The sequence below is a fragment of the Psammomys obesus genome, unplaced genomic scaffold (assembly GCF_907164565.1).
Source record: "Psammomys obesus unplaced genomic scaffold, mPsaObe1.curated_primary_1811, whole genome shotgun sequence".
In the NCBI taxonomy this organism is placed as follows: domain Eukaryota; kingdom Metazoa; phylum Chordata; class Mammalia; order Rodentia; family Muridae; genus Psammomys; species Psammomys obesus.
Window position 1 is genome coordinate 1,694,287 of NW_026590681.1, and position 20,247 is coordinate 1,714,533.

General features: G+C 42.3%; 1 protein-coding gene across 2 annotated transcripts in view; it reads left to right on the top strand.

Moving 5' to 3' along the window:
* Nell1 (neural EGFL like 1) overlaps window positions 1-20,247 on the top strand; it is a 950,996-nt gene that overhangs the window by 170,022 nt on the left and 760,727 nt on the right. For both annotated transcript variants that reach the window (XM_055608364.1, XM_055608365.1), the window contains exon 4: window positions 8,770-8,940. In XM_055608364.1, the coding sequence (XP_055464339.1) occupies window positions 8,770-8,940 (171 nt within the window). The remainder of the gene's footprint in view (window positions 1-8,769; window positions 8,941-20,247) is intronic.

Genomic DNA, 20,247 nt, shown 5'->3' on the forward strand with positions numbered 1-20,247 from the left:
CTTTCTTTCTTTCTTTCTTTCTTTCTTTCTTTCTTTCTTTCTTTCTTTCTTTCTTTCTTTCTTTCTCTTTCTTTCAAACTACTTTAAAATGCATACTATTTTATCATTAGTAGATTATCTTGAAGGGCAAAAAAGATAAAGAATAATCTTGTTCCTCCAGTCTGAGATTTTTGAATCCTTTTTTATCTCTCCATTTCAGCCAAACTCAGCCTCCACAAATATCATTTTGCTCACTCTTTGTGTTATGTGTGAACAAGAAGTGTTTGTCTTTCTTTATCTGTCTTATTTCACTAGTATTATATTATCTATTTCTTTTCACAGTGTTGAACATGACAGAATTTTTCTTTTTCTAAGGCTGTCTTGTTTGCTAATGGCATGCTATTTTACAAAGAACGCCATAAAGACCCCACTGAAAAGTTACAATAAATGGATTTAATAACACAAAAAAACCAGTAGTTTATCTGTACACTGAAAACAGACTATCCATTTTTATTTTGTAAGGTAGAAGAAAGTGCATAGCTATAAATCTGTGGGATTACTTAGAAGCAGAGAATTGTCACTATGAGACCCCAGACATTTAGAAAAGACATACTTAATTTATAGTTTTAATTTTTAAAGGTCAGAAATATGTTTACTTGCACCCAATTTCTAAAAAATGGTCCCCAAACTTTTAATGCTTACAGGTTCTATGGGTCACGAATTTGAACATAGCCCAGAGGAGAAGGCTTATCAGTTCTTTGTGACATTTGTGGCTTCAACTGTGGGGATTAGGCAGTGAGGGAAGCCATCAGAAGAGTTTCCATGCTGGCTTATTCCAGCTATTGGCTCATATTCCAGTTTCTGTGCCAATAAGAACATCTGGCTGCTGCCTTCTTGATGTGGCTTGGGCTTCCTCACAGCATGGCGCCCTTAGGATACATAAGTTTCTTAATAGGTGAATGGGGGCTTTAAGCACTAGCATCCTGCTACACAGGATCAAAACTGGACTCCTGTATTTGTCACACAGCCTTGGAGGCCAAGGAGCATTACAAGGTCCCCAGGTCCTATAAGAGCCCTTTCCTTTCTGAGAGAGGGGTGTCAAGATCACTTTATAAGATGAACATGTTATAGGAAGATATTGTAGTTGCTCTTGAGAGATGTGATTTCCCTGTTACCTGTCTTGTGGACAAGAGGGGATTGTGCCTCCTGCCTTTCCTGTCTCAGAGTAGTACCAGCTCTGTATCTTGGCTTCTCCACAGTTTTCTATCTTTCTCTGCAGATTCATGCTCTTGTGTTTGTCTTTACTCTCAAAACTTCTAAGCCTGTTTGTTATGTCTGAGTACATTTATCATTTTTATGCCTCAGCTCAGCATTAGTTTCTGTGATGAATGGTATCTCTCATCTCTACAGTCATTTTCAGACACACTCCATCTAACAGTGCCACTGAGTCTTCTGCCTATACCCCCCCACCCCCCACAACTAGAGTGGACTAGGCACACACTTGTTGACTTGAGTTAGCTTTTATTGAGGGTTTACTATGGAATTATAGAGACAATCCTAAGAAACTATTTTCTTCTCATTGGCTTTAGGGTCTCTGTAGGATTTAGGAATGGTCTACTCAAGTGCTCTGCCTATGAATGAGGTGGCCTGTTTTCCCACATAGGAAGTAGATTAGTAGCTACAAACCCTTAGTATTCTGCTAGCCTTGAGCATCTTGCTGGAGGTAAACATGGTTGGGGTCCAGCCTTGTTTTAAAGGTCACCTTGTCTTGACCTTCTACTCTGATCCCTAGAACACAGTTACTTGTCCAGCCAGAGAGGCTACTGTTGGAATGTGGGCAGACATGCACAGTACCAAAGCTCTTTTTGGTAGATTTCTAGCTAAGCAATGTACATATCTCATATAGAAGAGTATGCCAGAAAAGACATCTTTCTAAGATACGTCTTATCTTTCCCCATGAAGAAAATGGAGACTGGCCATTTAAAACGAGCCTCTTCCTCAGCAGTAGCTGTCTTTTACATTTTCAAAATGTATATCTTTGCAGTCTCTGATATTGAATTAGCTTCTTTTTATTTGAGAGAAGGTTTCATTGTATATGTAGACTAGGCTGGCCTCAAACTCACAGAGACCCTCCTGCCTCTGCCTCTGCCTCACAAGTGCGGGAATTAAAGGCATGCACCACAAAACCAGGGTTTAGCTTCTTCTGTTGTTGATGCTGTGGCAAAATGCCTTTCAGACACACTTTAAGGAAGCAAAGCAGGCTCACAGGCAGAAGGTGAAGCCCTTCATAACAGGGAAGGTATGGCCACAAGACTGTCTCTAGACTTTTGAGGCAGCTGGTCACAGGGAAGCAGTGAGATGAGTGACCAGGACCCCAGGCCATGAAGTGATGACACCTACATTCAGCATGGCTCCCCCCATTACCCTGCCTGCCTTGGCTATACCTCTCTGGATACACCCTCACAGACACTCCCAAAGGTGCCTTTTATGGTGGTTCCAAATATAGTCAAGATGATAATGGAGACAAAATGGAGTATAAGTTTGGAGACATATATAAATATTTCAATAAAAAGATCTCTTGTGACCTTGATCAACCTATACTTTTTGGAATTATTCTTCTTGAATTTTATTTTTAAACATAGCATGAAATTCATATGGTCTCAGGAAATTAAACTTCTCTTCATGGTGAACTGGTTGCGCCTAATACTGCAGGGTGGGCCTTGGGGAATTGTTCAGATGCAGCCTAGCAGTTAAGCAAAACGTTTATTTTAAAATTCATCTATAGAAATTCAGAGTGGGAAAGATTTGTCTTTAAAGAGTTTGAGGTGAAAGGAATCAGAGTTGATGAGAAGATCAGTTTAAAGTTTAGAACACAATCATAGCCTCACATAGCCCAGAACAAAGCAGAGATACTGCCACCACTCTGCATTTGAAGACACCTGCTCTGGAGCCTATATTCCTGTTTCTTTATTGATGATGTACCGAGTGGATTCATTTGACCATGCCTGAAGCCTTAGAACCAGCATTCTGGTGTGTCTAGAAAGAAGAATAAAGAAGAATCATTTTTTTTTCTTTTCTAGAAAGGGGAATAGTCTACATGGAAGACAGGAATATACAGGAGAATACTTGTCCTGAAAAAAAAAAAAACTTTAGCAGGGTATATCATTATTGTTTGCCAACATCTATAAGGTGAACAGGCTGATCTGGGAGTGGTGTTCCTTGGGATAGCACCTTAGAGTGAGGTTCAAGGCTAGGGAAGTGCTGCCCACAGCGTCTGCTTGGTAAGAGCCTACTTCCCAGGCTCTTAGGAAGTACTTCAACATGAGGAGGAAGGTCTGCCAGGTCTGGACCACTCACAGGATATTCTCACACAATTGCTTCTACCAACTTTCTTTTTTTAATTATATTTTTATTAATTACAGTTTACTCACTTTGTATCCCAGCAGTAGCCTCCTCTCCCATCCCCTCCCAATTCCACCCTCCCTCCCTCTTTTCTCCTATGCCCCTCCCCCAGTCCAATGATAAGGGAGGTCTTCCTCCCCTTCCATCTGACCCTAGTCTATCAGGTCTCATCAGGACTAGCTGCACTGTCTTCCTCTGTGGATGGGTAAGGATGCTCCCCCTTCAGATAGAGGTGATCAAAGAGCCAGGAACTGAGTTCATGTCAGAGACAGTCTTTGGTCCTATTATTGGGGAACCCTCTTGGACACTGAGCTGACATGCTCTTCTTCTGTGCAAGGGTTCTAGGTTAATTCCATGCATGGTCCTTGTTTGGAGTATCAGTCTCACAAAAGACCCCTGTGCCCAAATTTTGTGGTCTTATTGCTCTCCTTATGGAGCTCCTTTTCCCTCCAGGTCTTCCTATCTCCCCCTTCTTTCATAAGATTCCTTGCACTCTGCCCAAAATTTGGCTATGAATCTCATCATATGTTTTGATGCCCTGCTGGGTAGAGTCTTTCAGAGGCTCTCTGTGATAGGCTCCTGTCCTGTTCCCTGTTTTTTCCCTCTTCTGATGTCCGAATGAAGATTGATCGTCTTACCCAGGGTCCTTCTTCTTGATTAGCTTCCTTAGGTATACAGATTGTAGTATGATTATCCTATATTATATGTCTAATATCCACTTATAAGTGAGTATATTCCATGTGTGTCTTTCTGCTTCTGGGATACCTCACTCAGGATGATCTTTTCTAGATCCCACCATTTGCTGGCAATTTTCATAATTTCCTTGTTTTTAATTGCTGAGTAGTATTCCATTGTGTAAATGTACCACAATTTCTGAATCCATTGCTCAACTGAGGGACAGCTGGGTTGTTTCCAGCTTCTAGCTATTACAAATAAAGCTGCTACTACCATGATTGAGCAAATGTCCTTGTTGTATTCTTTAGCATCTTTTGGATATATGCCTAGGAGTGGTATAGCTGGATCTTCTTTTACAGCAGCAAAGGGCTGCTAGTCACCACCCACTTCGGAACTTCAGACATCTGCCACCCTTGTGGTGAGCAGCTGAGGAAGTATACCAGCATACTTCACAGCATCTTAAACTTTTAGGTGTTAAAAAATCATCTGGGCTGTTCCTTTAGTTGAGGCTACACTGTTCCTTCAGTGTCTAAGTGGGCTTCCTAGTAAGGGGAGAAGAGACTGTTTCTAACATGAACTCAGTGGCTTGTTGTTCGATCACCTCGCCCTGAGGGCGTAGCAGTCTTACCAGGCCACAGAGGAAGATAATGCAGACAGTCCTGATGAGACCTGATAGACTAGGATTAGATGCAAGGAGAGGAGGACCTCCCCTATCAGTAGACTTTGGGAGGGGCATGGGTAGATAAGAGGGAGTGAGGGTGGGACTGAGGGGATGAGGAAGGGGATGGGATACAAAGTGAATAAACTGTAATTTAAATAAATAATTAAATAAAATCATCTGGGGGTCTTACTGAAATGCAAAGTCTGACTCAGTAGGCCTTGGGGTGGGGAGGGCAGTAATTTGATGCTGCTGGATGGCAGATCGCACATGTCAGTCAACTTTCTCATGGGGCTGGAGAGATGGTTCAGAGTTAAGAGCACTGGCTGTTCTTCCAAAGGTCCTGAGTTCGAGTCCCAGCAACCACATGGTGGCTCATAACTATCTATAGTGAGATCTGGTGCTCCCTTCTGGCATTCAGGAAGAATACTATATAAATAATAAATAAATCAATCTTAAAAAAAAAAGAATGAAAGGTTAGGGGAAACATTTGTTTGGGCTCAGAATTTCAGAAATTTCAATCTATGTCAGCTGACTCCTTTGCTGTGGCCTATACAGGCAGTGAAATCAGGTGACAAAGGATTCTGGCTGTTTATGGTGGCTAGGAAAAGGGGAGAATGAAAGAAGTGGAGAGATATGGACAGACATAGAATCATTGGAGAAAAAGAGAGTTACAAAGAGGGACAGAGATAGACAGATAGAGACAGAGATACAGAGAGAAAGCCAGAGAGAAACCCAGAGATACACACAGTCAGAGATACAAAGAGAGAGTCAGGAAGGCAGCCATACACACAGAGCAGAGAGCCAGAGAAAGACAGAAAGACAGGTACGCACACACACACAAACATGCACACACACACAGAATGAGAGAGAGAGAGAAACTACCCCAATAATCCACATTATAAATCCATCAAGGGTTTGATACACTGACTTGGCTGGAGCTCTCTGTTGGCTCCAAGAACAGGGTAGAAAGCCTTCAACACATGAGCCCTTTGGGAACACTTCAATCAAATGACAATACTCTACTATAGGTCACGTTATACCCTTCCCATGACACAGCCTTCAGATCAGTGACTGCCTCCTGCAGGTTGTTGTCATGGCTATGTCACATGTTCCTGTCAGTGGAGAATTACTGCCTGGACATACTGTCATGCTCCCCTCAGTCTTTATGCATGTTTGACCCAGGTGCCCCTTAGCTGTCAGTGGTTTTTGTGACAGAGGACACACCTAATACAACTCTTCAAGCACACATCATCCTGAATTGAATTCAAATAGTTTGAGGTGCATCACCTCTGAGTGTATGTGTGGTGCTGTGAAAGGTCACCCCAAGGTGCAAGTGGCCCCTGTGAAGCGCTAGACCAGGACTCTTTCCTCATAGCTACATATTTGTGAATGCCACAAGGTAACCACTTATGCCAGCACTTTGTAAAGAGATCTTTAAATGATCTATTTATAACACATTAAGTACTTGCTCAATGAGGCCCTAACCCCAGGAACAGTGATTGAATCTGGTTAAATGCACTTACCCTCATCTTAATGATCCCATCAGCCATCTCGATGAACATTTCCAGTCATCATTGACTGATGTCCTTTCAAGGTCATGCTCCTTCTCCCAGGAGTCTCTTGTTGGTCAAAACAGTTGAGACAGTTTTCATGATGTGTGGATTTTGGGGAGGTGCTTTTCTAAGCCAGAGCTGTGTCCCCTGGGATTAGGCGTGCTCTGCTCTGTGGCAGGTCATGTGAGAACTCAGTGCAAAGCTTTATAAACAAACATTTGGCAGGTTCCCAGCTTGAGGTGTTTGCTTATATCATGGCAGTTTTCCTCGCCTTCTTTTTGAGCATTTCTGGGCCACTTTCTACTTCATGATGGGAAGGGACACATTTCTTTTTACTTTCCTTTTTATTTATTTATTTATTTATTTTTTTTGCATTCTTTGCTACTCTCTATACTTCAGATCATGTTTATCTCTTCCCTATATGCTTACTAAAGAGACATTGAGTTAGTGAATGACATTGAGCTGAAGAATGACTGAAGACCTGTACTGTCTTGAATTAGATTTTTCAGTTTTATTCTTCTACAGCGTGTTTGATGCTTTGAAGTAATTTAAGAATTAAAGAAAAAATATTAAGGATTTTGAAAATATGTCCTGCCTACAAGAAGTGTAGGGATAAAGATGGAGCAGAGATTGAGGAAATGGCCAACCAATGTCTCGCCCAACTTGAGGCCCACCCCATGGAAGAGAGCCAACCCCTGTCACAATTAATGTTACTCTGCTATGCTTGTAGATAGGAGCCCAGCAGAGCTGCCTGTCTTCTGAGAGGCTTCATCCAGCAGCTGATGGAAACAGATGCAGAGATCCACAGCCAAACAATAGGCAGAGATCAAGGAGTTTTGTGAAAGAGTGGGACTAACCTACGCCCAGGGAGGCTGATAGAGACTGAACCACTAACCACAGAGGATGCATGGCATGGATCTAGGCCTCTACACATGTGTAGCTTATGTGCAGCTTGGTCTTCATGTGGGTCCCCTGACAATTGGAGTGAGAGCTATCTCAGACTCTGTTGCCTGCCTTTGGATTCCTTTCCCAAAGCTTGGCTGCCTTGTCTGGCCTCAGTAGGGCAGGATGCACTTAGTCCTGCTACAACTTGATATGTCAGGGTGGGATGGTACCCTTGTCTGAGGAGAAGGCAGGCATTCGGGGGGAGTGGTGGACACATGAGGGTGGGACTGAAAGAAGGGAGAGGTTTGCAACATGGCCATAAATTGATTAATAAATTAATAAATTAATACATTATTAATTATGTATTACTATTATTAATTAATATATTAAAATTAATAAATATAGTAAAAGGAGCAGTGGTATGTTTATAATCCTTAAATTTCAGTTTTCTCCCCACTTTTTCCTTTTATTGCTTTCCTTCTATTTCCCACCTCTCTCCTTCCCTTCCCTGATCTCCCTTCCTTCCCTTTTTTATGTTCTTATTTTCTCTTTCCAGTCTTTTTTTTCTCCCTAATATGGTTTCATGTAGCCCAGGTTAGCCTCAAACTCATTATATATTGTCAAGAATAACTATGAGCTTCCCTGATCCTCTGGTTTCTACTTCCTTAGTGGTAGAATTAGAAGCGTGGGCAGCCACACCTGGCTTATGCTGGGTAATGAACCCAGTGCTTCATGCAGGCCGGGCAAGCACACTGCTGCCGGGGGCATACCATCAGTCATGATCTCAGATCTTCACTCTTTAGGGTATGATGGGAAGCAAATTAGAACGTGTGTGTAACATGCTTGTGTAACACAGCTGGCAGTGAGGTCAGGAACCTGTCAATGACAATGACTAGAACTTCTGGAAGTCATAGGAGACAAACTTTCACAGTGACCCATGGAAGTCCCAGCCAGAGAGCGTTGGATCATAGTGGTGGCACAAAGAATTTTGTATGGATCTGAAAAACATGAGGATGATCTTTGGAAAGGAAACCCCAGCTCCATGCTTTACACGGTGATAATCATGAGTACTGACTCATGTGTGAGTGGCTTTTACCCCTCCCTGCCCCATCATCTGGGTATCATGTATTTAGTGAAGGTTTCCCCCGCCCCCAGCAGAAAGAACAGAAACAGACCTAACTTGTCTCTTTACTCTTGCATTGATTTTAATCCGAGATGCTCAACCCATTTCTCATTAATTCTCAAAAAAGTTTAAATGGTAGTTCTAAACATAAACATCAATAAAGCCTTTTCACATGAATGGCCCTTTTAAGTCAATAGAATGAGGGTGCTGAACCGTATTTTAAGTATTTAGGAAGCACACCTTTGAAGCTTTGCTAATAGCATGTGGGTTTTTCTCATTGTGGATCAATTGATCTCTCCATGTCAGAAGCTCAAGGTGTTTTAAAAAGTCTCTTAGACAGGAGGTGAGGTGGGCTCTGGACCACACACTTGACCTCAGGTCACAGTCTTTTATGATGTGTTTAGATAATTCCAAGACACGTGGTAATGAGGATGTGGGGTTGATGAACACCATGATGCTCAGGACTAAAGTCTTTGTTCCTTTACACACAGCTATTTTGAACTGGAGAGCAATGGCCCAAGGGAAGAGATACGCTACCATTACATACATCATGGGAAGCCCAGGACTGAGGCTCTTCCCTATCGCATGGCTGATGGACAGTGGCACAAGGTCGCACTGTCAGTGAGCGCCTCTCATCTCCTGCTCCATGTCGACTGCAATAGGTATGTGTGCTTTGATCTTCAGTGACTCTACCCTTCAAATCTCACTCAGTATGGGGAGGGGGGAAATGTTAACTCCCCCTTCACCAAACCAGGGACACTAATTATCATTTAACCTACTGAATGGGCCATTAGGTGTGCTGAAATGACCAACTGTAATACGATAAGAAAACAGTTCATTAAGATGAAACTGTATCCTGTGATTAGGAACAAATGTAAAAAAGGTTGATTACAGATTAGGGACTGTTAAGTGCCCCTCAGTGAGCTCTCAGCCCTGGCTGAAGCTCCATGGAGCTGTGACCACAGTTAACTGGGATATATAGTTGAGCTGGTTCCTCTTGGAAGTGAATAAGCCAGTCTACCTTAGCAGGAATCTGAGACGCTTTTCTCCTGAGCTGGATGATTCTATTATATCTCAAGTGCAGCTTTGCTTAAGTTAAACAAAGGCTGCTTAACGAGGTATTCTGTGAGGCTTTTGTGGAGGAAGGGACCTGCTGGCCTAGGAGTGGGTGGTAGTGTCACCTGGGTGAGTGATGCCTCAAAGAGGTTGTTGGACAGAAGTCCTGTCCCCGTGTCTGTCTCTGCAGGCAGGCTCACTGATAGCCAAGAAGAGGAGGAAACTGTTGGTCTCTACTGTATCATTTGTGGAGGGACAGCTGGATAATGGTGGTCAGAGTTTTGATCTTTCCACTGCTGAAAATTATTTTGGGTAGTGACCTGAGGCTAATGATAGAGTCTTTGTGTCTATGTGTGTGTGTGTGTGTGTGTGTGTGTGTGGTTGTTGTTTGCTTTTTTTTTTTTTTTTAAACTTTAAGCATTTCTCATGGATTACAGATGCTGTCAAAGTTAAAATGCTGTCCAGCCATATGGCATGTCTCCTGAGGCCCAGGCTAGAGGACAAGCATGGTGGGGATAGCCTCTCTTCTAAAGCCCATAGGGACAGGGGCGCTCCTGGAGAGACACTGCAGCAGACCGTCGATCTAATGAGATCATGCTGCAGTGCGCCTCCCACTTCAGTGCTGCAGTCTCCTCGAGGAGACTGGAGGACAGCAGAGCATGTCAGGATCCAGGAGAGGTCTGCCATATTGAATGAGACTTGATCTGTTTGGATATGATCTATTTAAGATGCTTTTCAGACGCTTGAGGTGTTGATGTTTACAGTGGATATAACGTTTATGTCAGGGAAAAACCACGGATTATCTTACCCCTCAGACCTGGGCTGCACAGCCTGGATGAAGCCAGTCCTTAGTTGCCCTCTCCATGTCTACCTTTAGGAACTCATTGTATCCTCCAGCTCCAGAGAACCAAAGTGGCCTGTTAGGAGGTATCGTGTCTCCAGGATCTACTGACCACTCAGGTACTCTCCACGTGGAATTACAGAGGGAAGAACTGCACACTTTTGGATGCCATTGGCCAGTTTGGCAATTTCCAACAGAGAAGGCCCAAGATTCTTGTCCCATTCTTGCCATGCTCTTGTATACATCTTTATTCTCAACACTTTACCATTCTCTGACATTGCTCACTTAGGAGAAGAGAAAGATAACACAGTATGTCTGCTAAGTTAGCGTCTCACTATCAGATATTCTGGCTCCAGTTTGGTATTTACTTCCTCCTCCTCAGCCACTTGCTGGTTGCATGAGTTCAAGCAGTATCTCAGTTTTTTTTTCTTTTGTGCATCTCAGTTTTATCTTCTTTTAAATGGGATTATTCATGTTTACATATAGTTAGTAATTCTAAGTATGCTGCAAAAATGACATTTTAGCCAGTTACAAGTAGCGGACAAAATGATGGTCTCCTTTGATAAGTCCCCAGGATATGATGTAACTACTGTGTAAGCTCACTTGGTCACATCCGCAGAGTGGTAAAATTTTCGCAGCATACATTTGTCAGGATATACTGTCATGAAGCTCCATAGGGCTGCACATATTCATGAACAGAAGTGGGAAATATTATGAACAAATCTCTTAGACCTTTGATACTGGGTCCTCACCTATCTTTGTCACTGTTACTTATTCCACCCATCTATGGTTTCTATAGCCTCCAAACCATTCGCATGGCCTGTTCATCAAAAGAGTGGGAAGGGGACAGGCATCCTATCCTGTAGCTTTGGGCTTGGCCTTCCCAGGCCCAGCTCAGCTACCTTTCTTATGCAGCACAGGCCTATCTCCTTGGGGATGGCAGTCCACAGTGGGCTGCCGTCAATTATTCTGCATCAACTTTTAAGAAAATGTCCTCGCAGGCATTTTGCCTACAGGCCAGTCTGATGGAGCTGTTTTCTCAAACAAGGTTTCCTTCCTCCTAGATGACACTAGCTTGTGTCAAATTGACAAAAAACAAACAAACAAACAAAACCCCAGCCATCACAGGAGAGAAACATACGAGGCTATTTCCAATTAGTGAGTCAAGGGCCCCAAACACAAACACTAATATACCTTTTAAGTAACTTGGTAGGTAACAAATCTATACACTTTGATTCTTGTGGGGGAAAAATTTAGAATGATGTATAATGTTAACTTGGGACCTTACTAAAATCATAGGCCCATATCTGACCTACCGAGGGAAGAACTGAAGATGCTTTCATTTTTAGCTGATACCTAATGTTTGTACACATTTAGGGGAACTATGTAATAATTCAATGCAGTATACAATTGATTATGATGATATCTGGGTAATTAGATTTTATTTCCTCACACATTTATCATTTCTCTATGTTTGAGAGCATTTGGATATTCTATTTATTCATCAGATATAAACTGTTGCAGACAAAAGTTAACCCACTGACCTGTAGCATTTTAAACCATTTCCTCCTATCTTTTTGTTACCTAACACTTGGTCCCTAGCCTCTAGAGATCACTATTCCATCTTCTTACTGTTTTCATGTTTGAAGTTTCCACAAATGAGTTAGGATATGGGCTATTTGTTCTGCTGTGGCTGGATTATTTCACTTGATATCATAGTCCCTACTTCCATCTTCACTGTCATAAATTTTTGTTCTTACTGATGCTGGATATCTTACCACATGTATATTTCAGAAAGCTCTCTTGGTTTTCTGTGGGATGTTCAGCCTCAGTGCATGGACTAGCAATACAGAACTGCTGGTTAAGTAGAGGGGTAGGTGATAAAGACAATGAGTGCCTGTGAGAAACCTCAGTTGGGAAAATCAAGCCCTTGCAGTTCAGTCCTGCAGAAGAGGAGGGGATGGTGGACAGAAGAGTGTACAGTGCACAGAACAGGCCTGCTCTCTCCACAGGCTGCCCCTCAGCTAATGCAAGCTGTCCCTGCAGCCCTGCCGCTTGTCCTAATGTGCTGATCTATACCTACTTGCCCAGTATTTCTGTAGAGAGTGAACGTCACAGAGGCTTAGTTCTACCTTTCCAGCTGTGCCTTTATTCTACTGTGAGATAATCTCTATTTTCTGATCTTTCATATCCTTTCTCATTTTTTTTTTCTCCCAACCTATCACTCATTGGAGTCCTGATTGTTAGATGCAGATAAAGATAACACTGACTAAATGCTGACTGTGCTTGGCCACTTAAAGTAAGTTTTTGTTGTTAAAATGAGGGAACTAATGATTGTATGATTTATCAGCAATGCTGCTGTTGATGAGTGATGGCACTCAGGATTGACTGTGAGTGTGTGCTGTGACTGCTGAGGTCTGACTGTGTCTGCCGTGACTGCACAGGCCTATACTGGTGTTGGCTGCCAGTAGACATATAAAGAAAGCCAAGCTAAGGTGCAGAAGCTTGCTCCTTGTTAGTAATTCCTTAGATGTTCATATTGTTGACTTTGATGGTATCAGATAAGATGTGGAATCTTATGAATAGAGTCTCTAACACTTGTGTTGGAGAACAGAGCTGTTTTCTTGAACCTGTGCCATCGGCTAGGTAGTTTTATTTTAATTTTTTATATTAATCACAGGTTATTTACATTGTAACCCAGCTGTGGCCCCCTCCCTCATTCCCTCCCAACCCCACCCTCCCTCCCTCATCTTCTCCCTGCAGCTAGGTAGTTTGTAAGACACCATTTAGTGATTGCTTTATTAGGCTCATAGATTCAAAAATAAAAAGGGGCCAGAGAAGGTAGTCACATAGGCATAGAAACAAAACCTGAGCAAGAAACCACCTCCTAAACCTTAGTTGTACCATCTCTCCATGTCATGTTCATAGTGTGCTAGCATTACCTGCTGCTTAAGACAAAGTCACAGTACCAGGGAGTATTTCCAGGACAGAGACGCTAGAGAAGGTGAGAAAGACACCTGAGACCAACAAGCCTACAGAATGGGAGAGAATCTTGGTTTTATGTCAGTCAAGGGCTAGCATCTGTCTGGTAGTTTGAATGAGAATTATTCTCTATAGTCTCACATATGTGAACACTTAGTCCATACTTGGTGACACTGTTTAGGGAGGTTATGGAACCATCAGGAAGCAGAGCCTTACTGGAAGAAGCCTGTCAGTGCTGGGTGGTGGTTGAGGCTTTGGGGCTGTTTCTAGTTTTATGCAGCCGAGATATAATCTCTTGGCTTCCCACCCAGCTTCCATGCCTTCTCTGCTATTATCGACTACTAGATGTCTAGAACCATAAGCCCAAATGCATGCTTCCCCAAGTTCCTTTTGGTCTTTTCATTACAGCAACAGAAAATAACCAATGATGTCTATGTAACCAAGTACAAAAATTAAACACCAGACATCAGTGACTAGGCTAATGGAATGAAGAGACAGTTCTCAAAAGAAATATAAATGACCAGTAAATATTTTTCAAAGTTTCCAACATCTTTATCCATTAGAGAATGCAAATTGAAACTGTATTGATAATTCCATCTCATGTCTGTCAGAACTGTCATCATTGAGAAAACAAATGACAATAAATGCTGGTGAGGATTTGGGGAGAGAGGAATTCTTACCCACTGTCAGTGGGAGTGTTAAACTATAAAAATAAGCATGGGATGTTGTCGAATATTAATATTTATTGTTGATTTAACTTTTAGTTAAGCAGTGGCTATTCCTAAACCAGCTGTTTACCGAAATCATCACACAGAGACTAGGATTTATTTAATTAACTTAGAGCACAATGCTGGGCAATAGTTACTCCATCCTAAACCTCCAAGCCCACATAGTTTCCTCCCATTCAGATTTCCCACATTATCCTTGTTTTCAGTCCAGTTCACCTCTCCTCATGGTTCCAAGTCCTCTCCTGCTGATCTCTGCTCTGTGACCTCCCCCACTTGGTCTCCTCCCTTCTGGACCAGGATGTCCCACCCTATTCTTTCCACTTCACAGCACTGGCTGGTTGTTTTACTGAAAATGCAGAGAAGAAATGGTGGCATGTTTACACACACTTGAGACAGGTGATGCTTAGAATAAACATCACAATGCAATGTCCGGATTGAAACCTGATACTGGGTAGAGAAATCAGCATGTGAATGAATAAGGGTAAATTGTATACATTCCACAAGAACATAATACCAACAGTGGGGGTTTTTCATAAAACTAAAAATAAAACTATTATATAAACCTGCTGTACTATTCTTAGACATACCCAAAGGGTGCAATATCCTATCACAGGGATACTTACATATCCATGTTTATTGATGCTCTCTTTATTCACGGTAGCAGGAAACAGAATCAGTTTAGCTGTCCATCAGCTTGATGGATGCATATACACAATAAGATTGTATTTAACTCTAAAGAAAAATGAAATTATGAAACTGTCAGAAGAAATGAGTAGAGATGGAAAATAATCTTAAGTGAAATAATTTAGGCTCCTAAAACCCAAACCAACAGGTTCTAGAGGCAGGGCACTAGATGAGGACTCATGAGAAAGAAGAGACTTTGAGGTGATGTGAGTGTGGAAACGAAAGGGTAAAAGCTGGAGTGGGGCAGAAAGATGGGAAGGATCAATTAAAACTAAGCCGGTGTGAAATGACATAAAGAACCCTGTTGCTTTGTCTGCTAACTAAAAACTGAAATGATTTTTTTCCTCCAAAAGATGGAACAATTTCCCAGGCAATTTCATTATTCTGAAACATTTTAACCTGGAAGGATTTTCTACTTTTTTTTTTTTCCTGTAAAGGATAGAATTGAGAAACAGAGCTAATTGCACAAACTGTCACAAGGAAAGTAGCTGCTATTTTAGTCAGTAGCCAACACTCCCTGGGGAATTCTGAAACTCACACTTTGCTACTCGCTTTGGCTGTTCAGCTGGACCTGCTTAGCGGCTCCAGGTAGCATAGCTGGAGACCTCAGTGAGCAACCAGAGGACTAGTTTGTTGGTTGGCTATGCTTGTTATCTCCACTGACTTAGTTTTTGTCCTTTTTTTCTAGCTGCATTTTATATTAATAGTTTCCAGTAAATTGGAGGCAGTTAATGGTTGCTAAGTGGAGGAGGGGCTCATGAGGTCACACCCTTCCCTAGGAGGCATTGGCATTTAGTGGCTGCTGGGATAAGGAAGATATTTTCTTCAGGAGTATAGCTACTGGTAATTTCTCATGTTCCTGTAAATAACCCCTTATCTATGCTTAATTAGCAACCCTAATTAAGTTCGCTGAGTTGCCAAAACAAAAACAAATGCTAAGGGGTAAAAGAAGGGTGGGACTAGGTTTTGAAGAGAAGGGGCCTCAGGAGGAGTGGAAGTAGGGTGAGACAGGGCAGTGTCAGGTTCTAGACACATTACGTACATGTATGAGTATCACAGTGAAATCCACCATTACGTTCTGTTAATACATGCTGATATAAGCAGTTGCTAGGCAAGCTGAGAGTGAGGCCTCTGGCTCACCTTCCGTATCCTCAGCTCACGTGGCAGCCTGGGCCTGTGACTCAAAGGGCATCAACATGAGCATTCAGATAGGCAGCTTTTGATCTTCCTCATTAACCATAGAACAGGTTTTTTTCTTTTATTTGATGACTTTTTATTTTCTGTTAGCTTATCAAGTTAATTTATTCGGTATATTATCTCTGCCAGGTTGTGTAGGGCTCAAAAAACAAAAGCCCTAGCCATCAAGAAGTTCATGGCTCTTTACTTTAGTTATTCAAAGTCTACCCTTATCATTCCCCTCCCCCTTATGACTACCCATTGTTCTGGATATCAGAGGCAATCTGGCCTTAGATCAAATCTCTGTGAGCTGGTCGATGTGATAGCATATAAGGGCAGCTGATCATTGGAAAGAATTGAAAGTAGTCATGTTCTAGTTTCCTTCCTTTCTTTCTTTCTTTCTTTCTTTCTTTCTTTCTTTCTTTCTTTCTTTCTTTCTTTCTTCCTTTCTTTCTTTTTTAAAGACATGATTCTCTGTGTAGCCCTGGCTGTCCTGGAACTCACTCTGTAGACCAGGCTGGACTCGAACTCACAGAGATTCACCTGCTTTGGCCTTCCTGAGTGCTGGAATTAAAGGAGTGCACCAGCACCACCCGGCTCTGTTTCCTTTCTATTGTGGTGTTAAACAGCATGACCAAAACCTGGAAGGAAAGGGCTTATTTCCTCTTATAGTTTGTAGTCCATAATCTAATCAAGGGAATTTAGGACAGGGGCTCAAGTCAGGAACCATGGGGTAGGAGCTGAAGCAGAGGCCATGGAGGAAATGCTGCTTACTGGCTTTCTTTCTATGATTTGCTCATCTTGCTTTCTTCTAGAACCCAGAACTACATGCCCAGGGGTGGGAACACCCCCAGAGAGTTGGACCCTTCAATCACAGTTGTTAGTCAAGAAGATGCTGCAAAGACTTGCCTATAGGCCAATCTGGTGAAGGCATTTTCTTATTTGAGGTTTCCCCCTTCCATGATGACCTGAGCTTGTGTCAAGATGACAAACCCCAACCAGCTCAAGTATCTTCTGTTGTATCAGCCTTTGGTTGTCAGTGGCACTGAGGTTGTTAGCAGTGAGGAGATGATCCATTGAATCGTGTAGTCTCTGGTAAACTGGCTAGTGCATTTTACAATGTGCAAATGCCTCTCCTCCTTGTCTATACCCTTCTTTCTCACCTGCTAGAAAGAGCATCTCCAAAAGACAACTGATCACAGTCTAACACAGCTCTGAATTCTTTATTAAACAGTTCTGCTGCTATTATTTATTGGTCTGCTTGTCTGCCTCCCTGCCTGTATGTCTCTGTGTGTGTATTTGAGGGTACACATGTGCCATGGTATGTATGGGGACACCAGAAGACAACTTGTGGGAATCTGTTCTCTCTTTCCAATAGTTGGATCCTGAGGACTGAATTAAGGTCGTTAAGCTGGCCAGCCATCAAGATCTGAATTCTTGTTAAGACTTTCAGAAAGAAGCATGTTTGGCCTATGCAGGTGCATAAACACACACTCACACACACACACCTCGAGCCTGGTTGTCATTGAAAGTTAGCCCAGTGATTCTATTCTGTTTTATTTGTACTAATTTATTTTGCATGCAGTTTTGCTTGTCTGCACATAGGTCTCTCTGTGTGTTTGGTGACTGTAGAGACCAGAAATGGGTTTCAGATCCTGTGGGACTCGGGTAACAGATGAGTGTGAGTCTTTATATGGGTGTTGGAAACTGAACCCTGGTCCTTTGGAAGGTTATCCAGTGCTCATAATTGCTGAGAGACCTCTCCATCCCCCTTAGTAACTACACTGTAGATGATAAACATACTAGATTCCCATTCTTATTTACATAGAGCACATCCAACCTTCACACCCAGCTGCTTTTGTAATGCACGTAGAATTGGAAACTAAGCTCACTAAAATCATAGAAAAATCCAGTAACTCAAGGTTCCTATTGAACACTTTTCAGTACTTTTAAGATGTGAGCATCTGCTGGTACATGGAGATTCTTCACAATGAAATGCGTTGATATGGCATCTTCCACAGAACTGCTGAAGTATCTACAAATATTGTCATTTGCTAGTTAAGACACATTTGTTTAGATAGTTAAGACATTTGTGTGATGAGCCCCATAAATCTTATACAGACACTGCTTCAGTATGATGGGGCCATGAAGAGATAAACTGCAAAGGCCAGGAGTTCTCAGAGTGAAGCCAATGCTCCCTAGCTAACTAGCTTAGAGTTCCCTGCTTGATATATTCTTCACACAGGAAACAGAAATGCATACCTCATCTCATTACAAAATTAATTAAAATAAAACCAGGTAGCTGGCAATGTCCCATTCCAACTAAGAGAACATATTCTTTGTCTATGAAAAATCACAAGCAAGCTGGAAAGATGGGATGTACCCACACTCAAATATAAGAATCAGTCCTGTGTAGTATGTTGCAGAAGATGCCACAAGACAACACATGATAGGTTGCTGCAATCCTGGTACAGATAATCAGGCCTAGAGGTCCCAGGCAGAGGAGCTCCAGGGATCTCCAGGGAGCTGTGCCTGTTTCTCGCTGTTCCAGGTGAAATGAATGGTGGTTTCTATAGCTCCGCAGGCTGCTTTGTGAGCTGTTTGGCAAGTGGGAGCGGGACAGGAAGCACTGTTTCTGGTGCCGAGATTGCAAAGCCAGTCATGGTCTGGTCAGTGTAGAATGTGTGTAAATGAGGCAAAGTCTATGTGGAGAGGCAGAGACAGAAGCATAGAAGAAGGAGGAAAGCAAAGGAAGAGTAGTCTTCCACGTTTCATATTCCAGACATGAGACCTGCGATTTAACACAGGCTGAAATGAAATTTTCAGCTCTCGTCTTGGATTTGCCACTTGTAAAATGTGATTTCATGCAGTTGTGTAGTAGTGTGAAAGGAAATTAGAGCTTAGTTTTCCCATTCTTTCATTGGCCAGAAACTGTGCTTACGTTTGTAAAATAGAAGCCAGTATGACTCTTCCACCACGGAGCTGTGGAAGTGTAGCTTGAGGGTGCGTGTTAGAGCAGAGTATTTCAAGCTGCAGTCATTAAGCCTTGTGGTGTGGAGATGACTTTAAAGTGTGTTGCTGGAACAAGTGCAGTTCAGTCAAATTTGCGGTTCTCTGGCAACAGTGGCTTATGTTCCAGATTCATGGTGCAGCATAAGGCCTGAGGCCTGTTGGGTCCTTGGAGTTATTATGATTGACAGCTTCCAGACATGGGAGCTCCCACGTAGTTTGCCTTAATTTCTGGCCTTAGTATAGCATAGTGGTGCCTTTTATGATAGCAGAATCACTTCAAAAATTTGTGGCTGAGGCAAAGCAGGATAAGAGAACCTTTAGGTGAGGAGGTCATTACTGGTCCTTGCAGGATTTTGAGCATGTGATGCAGTTTCTTGTTTTTCCATTATTAGTGGGGGCATAATTTATCCCTCACAACAGAAGCCAAATTACAATTTTTTTTTTGTAAGAGAATGTAAAACTTTACCACACAGATAAATCATATCTTATGGTTTCCAGGATCTTGTAAAGACCCCATGGATGAGCAAATCAGTGTTTGCCTTGAAAACCTGGCATGATGGCTGGAAAACATTCTGGACTGAATGTACCTTAAATAAATGACCAAACTATATGACTCTGGACAAATTATTTACTGTCTCTGTGCTTCAGCTTTCTTTTGCTTTTATTTTTCTTTTAAGCGATGTGTGTGTGTGTGTGTGTGTGTGTGTGTGTGTGTGTGTGTGTGTGTGAAAAGCATGTGTGTGCAGGTTCCCACAGGGGCCAGAAGAGAGTGCCCGATCCCTTGGAGGTGGAGTAACATATGGTTGTAGGTTTCCTGACATAGGTGTTGAGTACTGGGAACTGAACTTGTATTCTTTGGAAGAGCAGCAAGCGCTCTAACCCACTGAGCCTTCACTATATACACTGGGCTTTACCTTTCTATGCACCGAGGAGTTAAAAGGACATAACTTTTAACTCTACTTTCAATTTTTGACTTCTGGGCATCCCTGATTCTATTTTACCCAGATGGGTATTTCAGGTCTTAAAATTTTCCTGTCAGTACCCTGGACAGTTCCACAACTTGGCACTCTATTGAGCAGTGCACCTTTTTAGAGGACCAGCAGGGGCTCTGCTGCCCTGTGAGGTTTGCAGGTAGGTGCAAAGACCGGACTACACTTTCCATAAATGCTTGCTTCTTCTTTCTATCTAGTTGTCTCTCATTTTGTTGGAGTGCCTGCTAACTATGCAGTTCAGATTCTGAAGGATGTTAAGACAATGGGCAGCCTTGTACGTGGATGTGAAGGCTTCTCTGGGAATGGAGGCCTTGGTAGTGTGTTGACCTACAAGAATAACAGTATACTATTGCAAGCAGATATCACAAAGTTGTATTGTTGAAATAACATAACATACTCTGAATATCGAAACGTAAAGAAGCCCTTAGATTCTGCTTAGTTACCAAGATCTGAATAATAATGAAAGCGAAGGGGAAAAGCTGCATGGCCAATGGGATG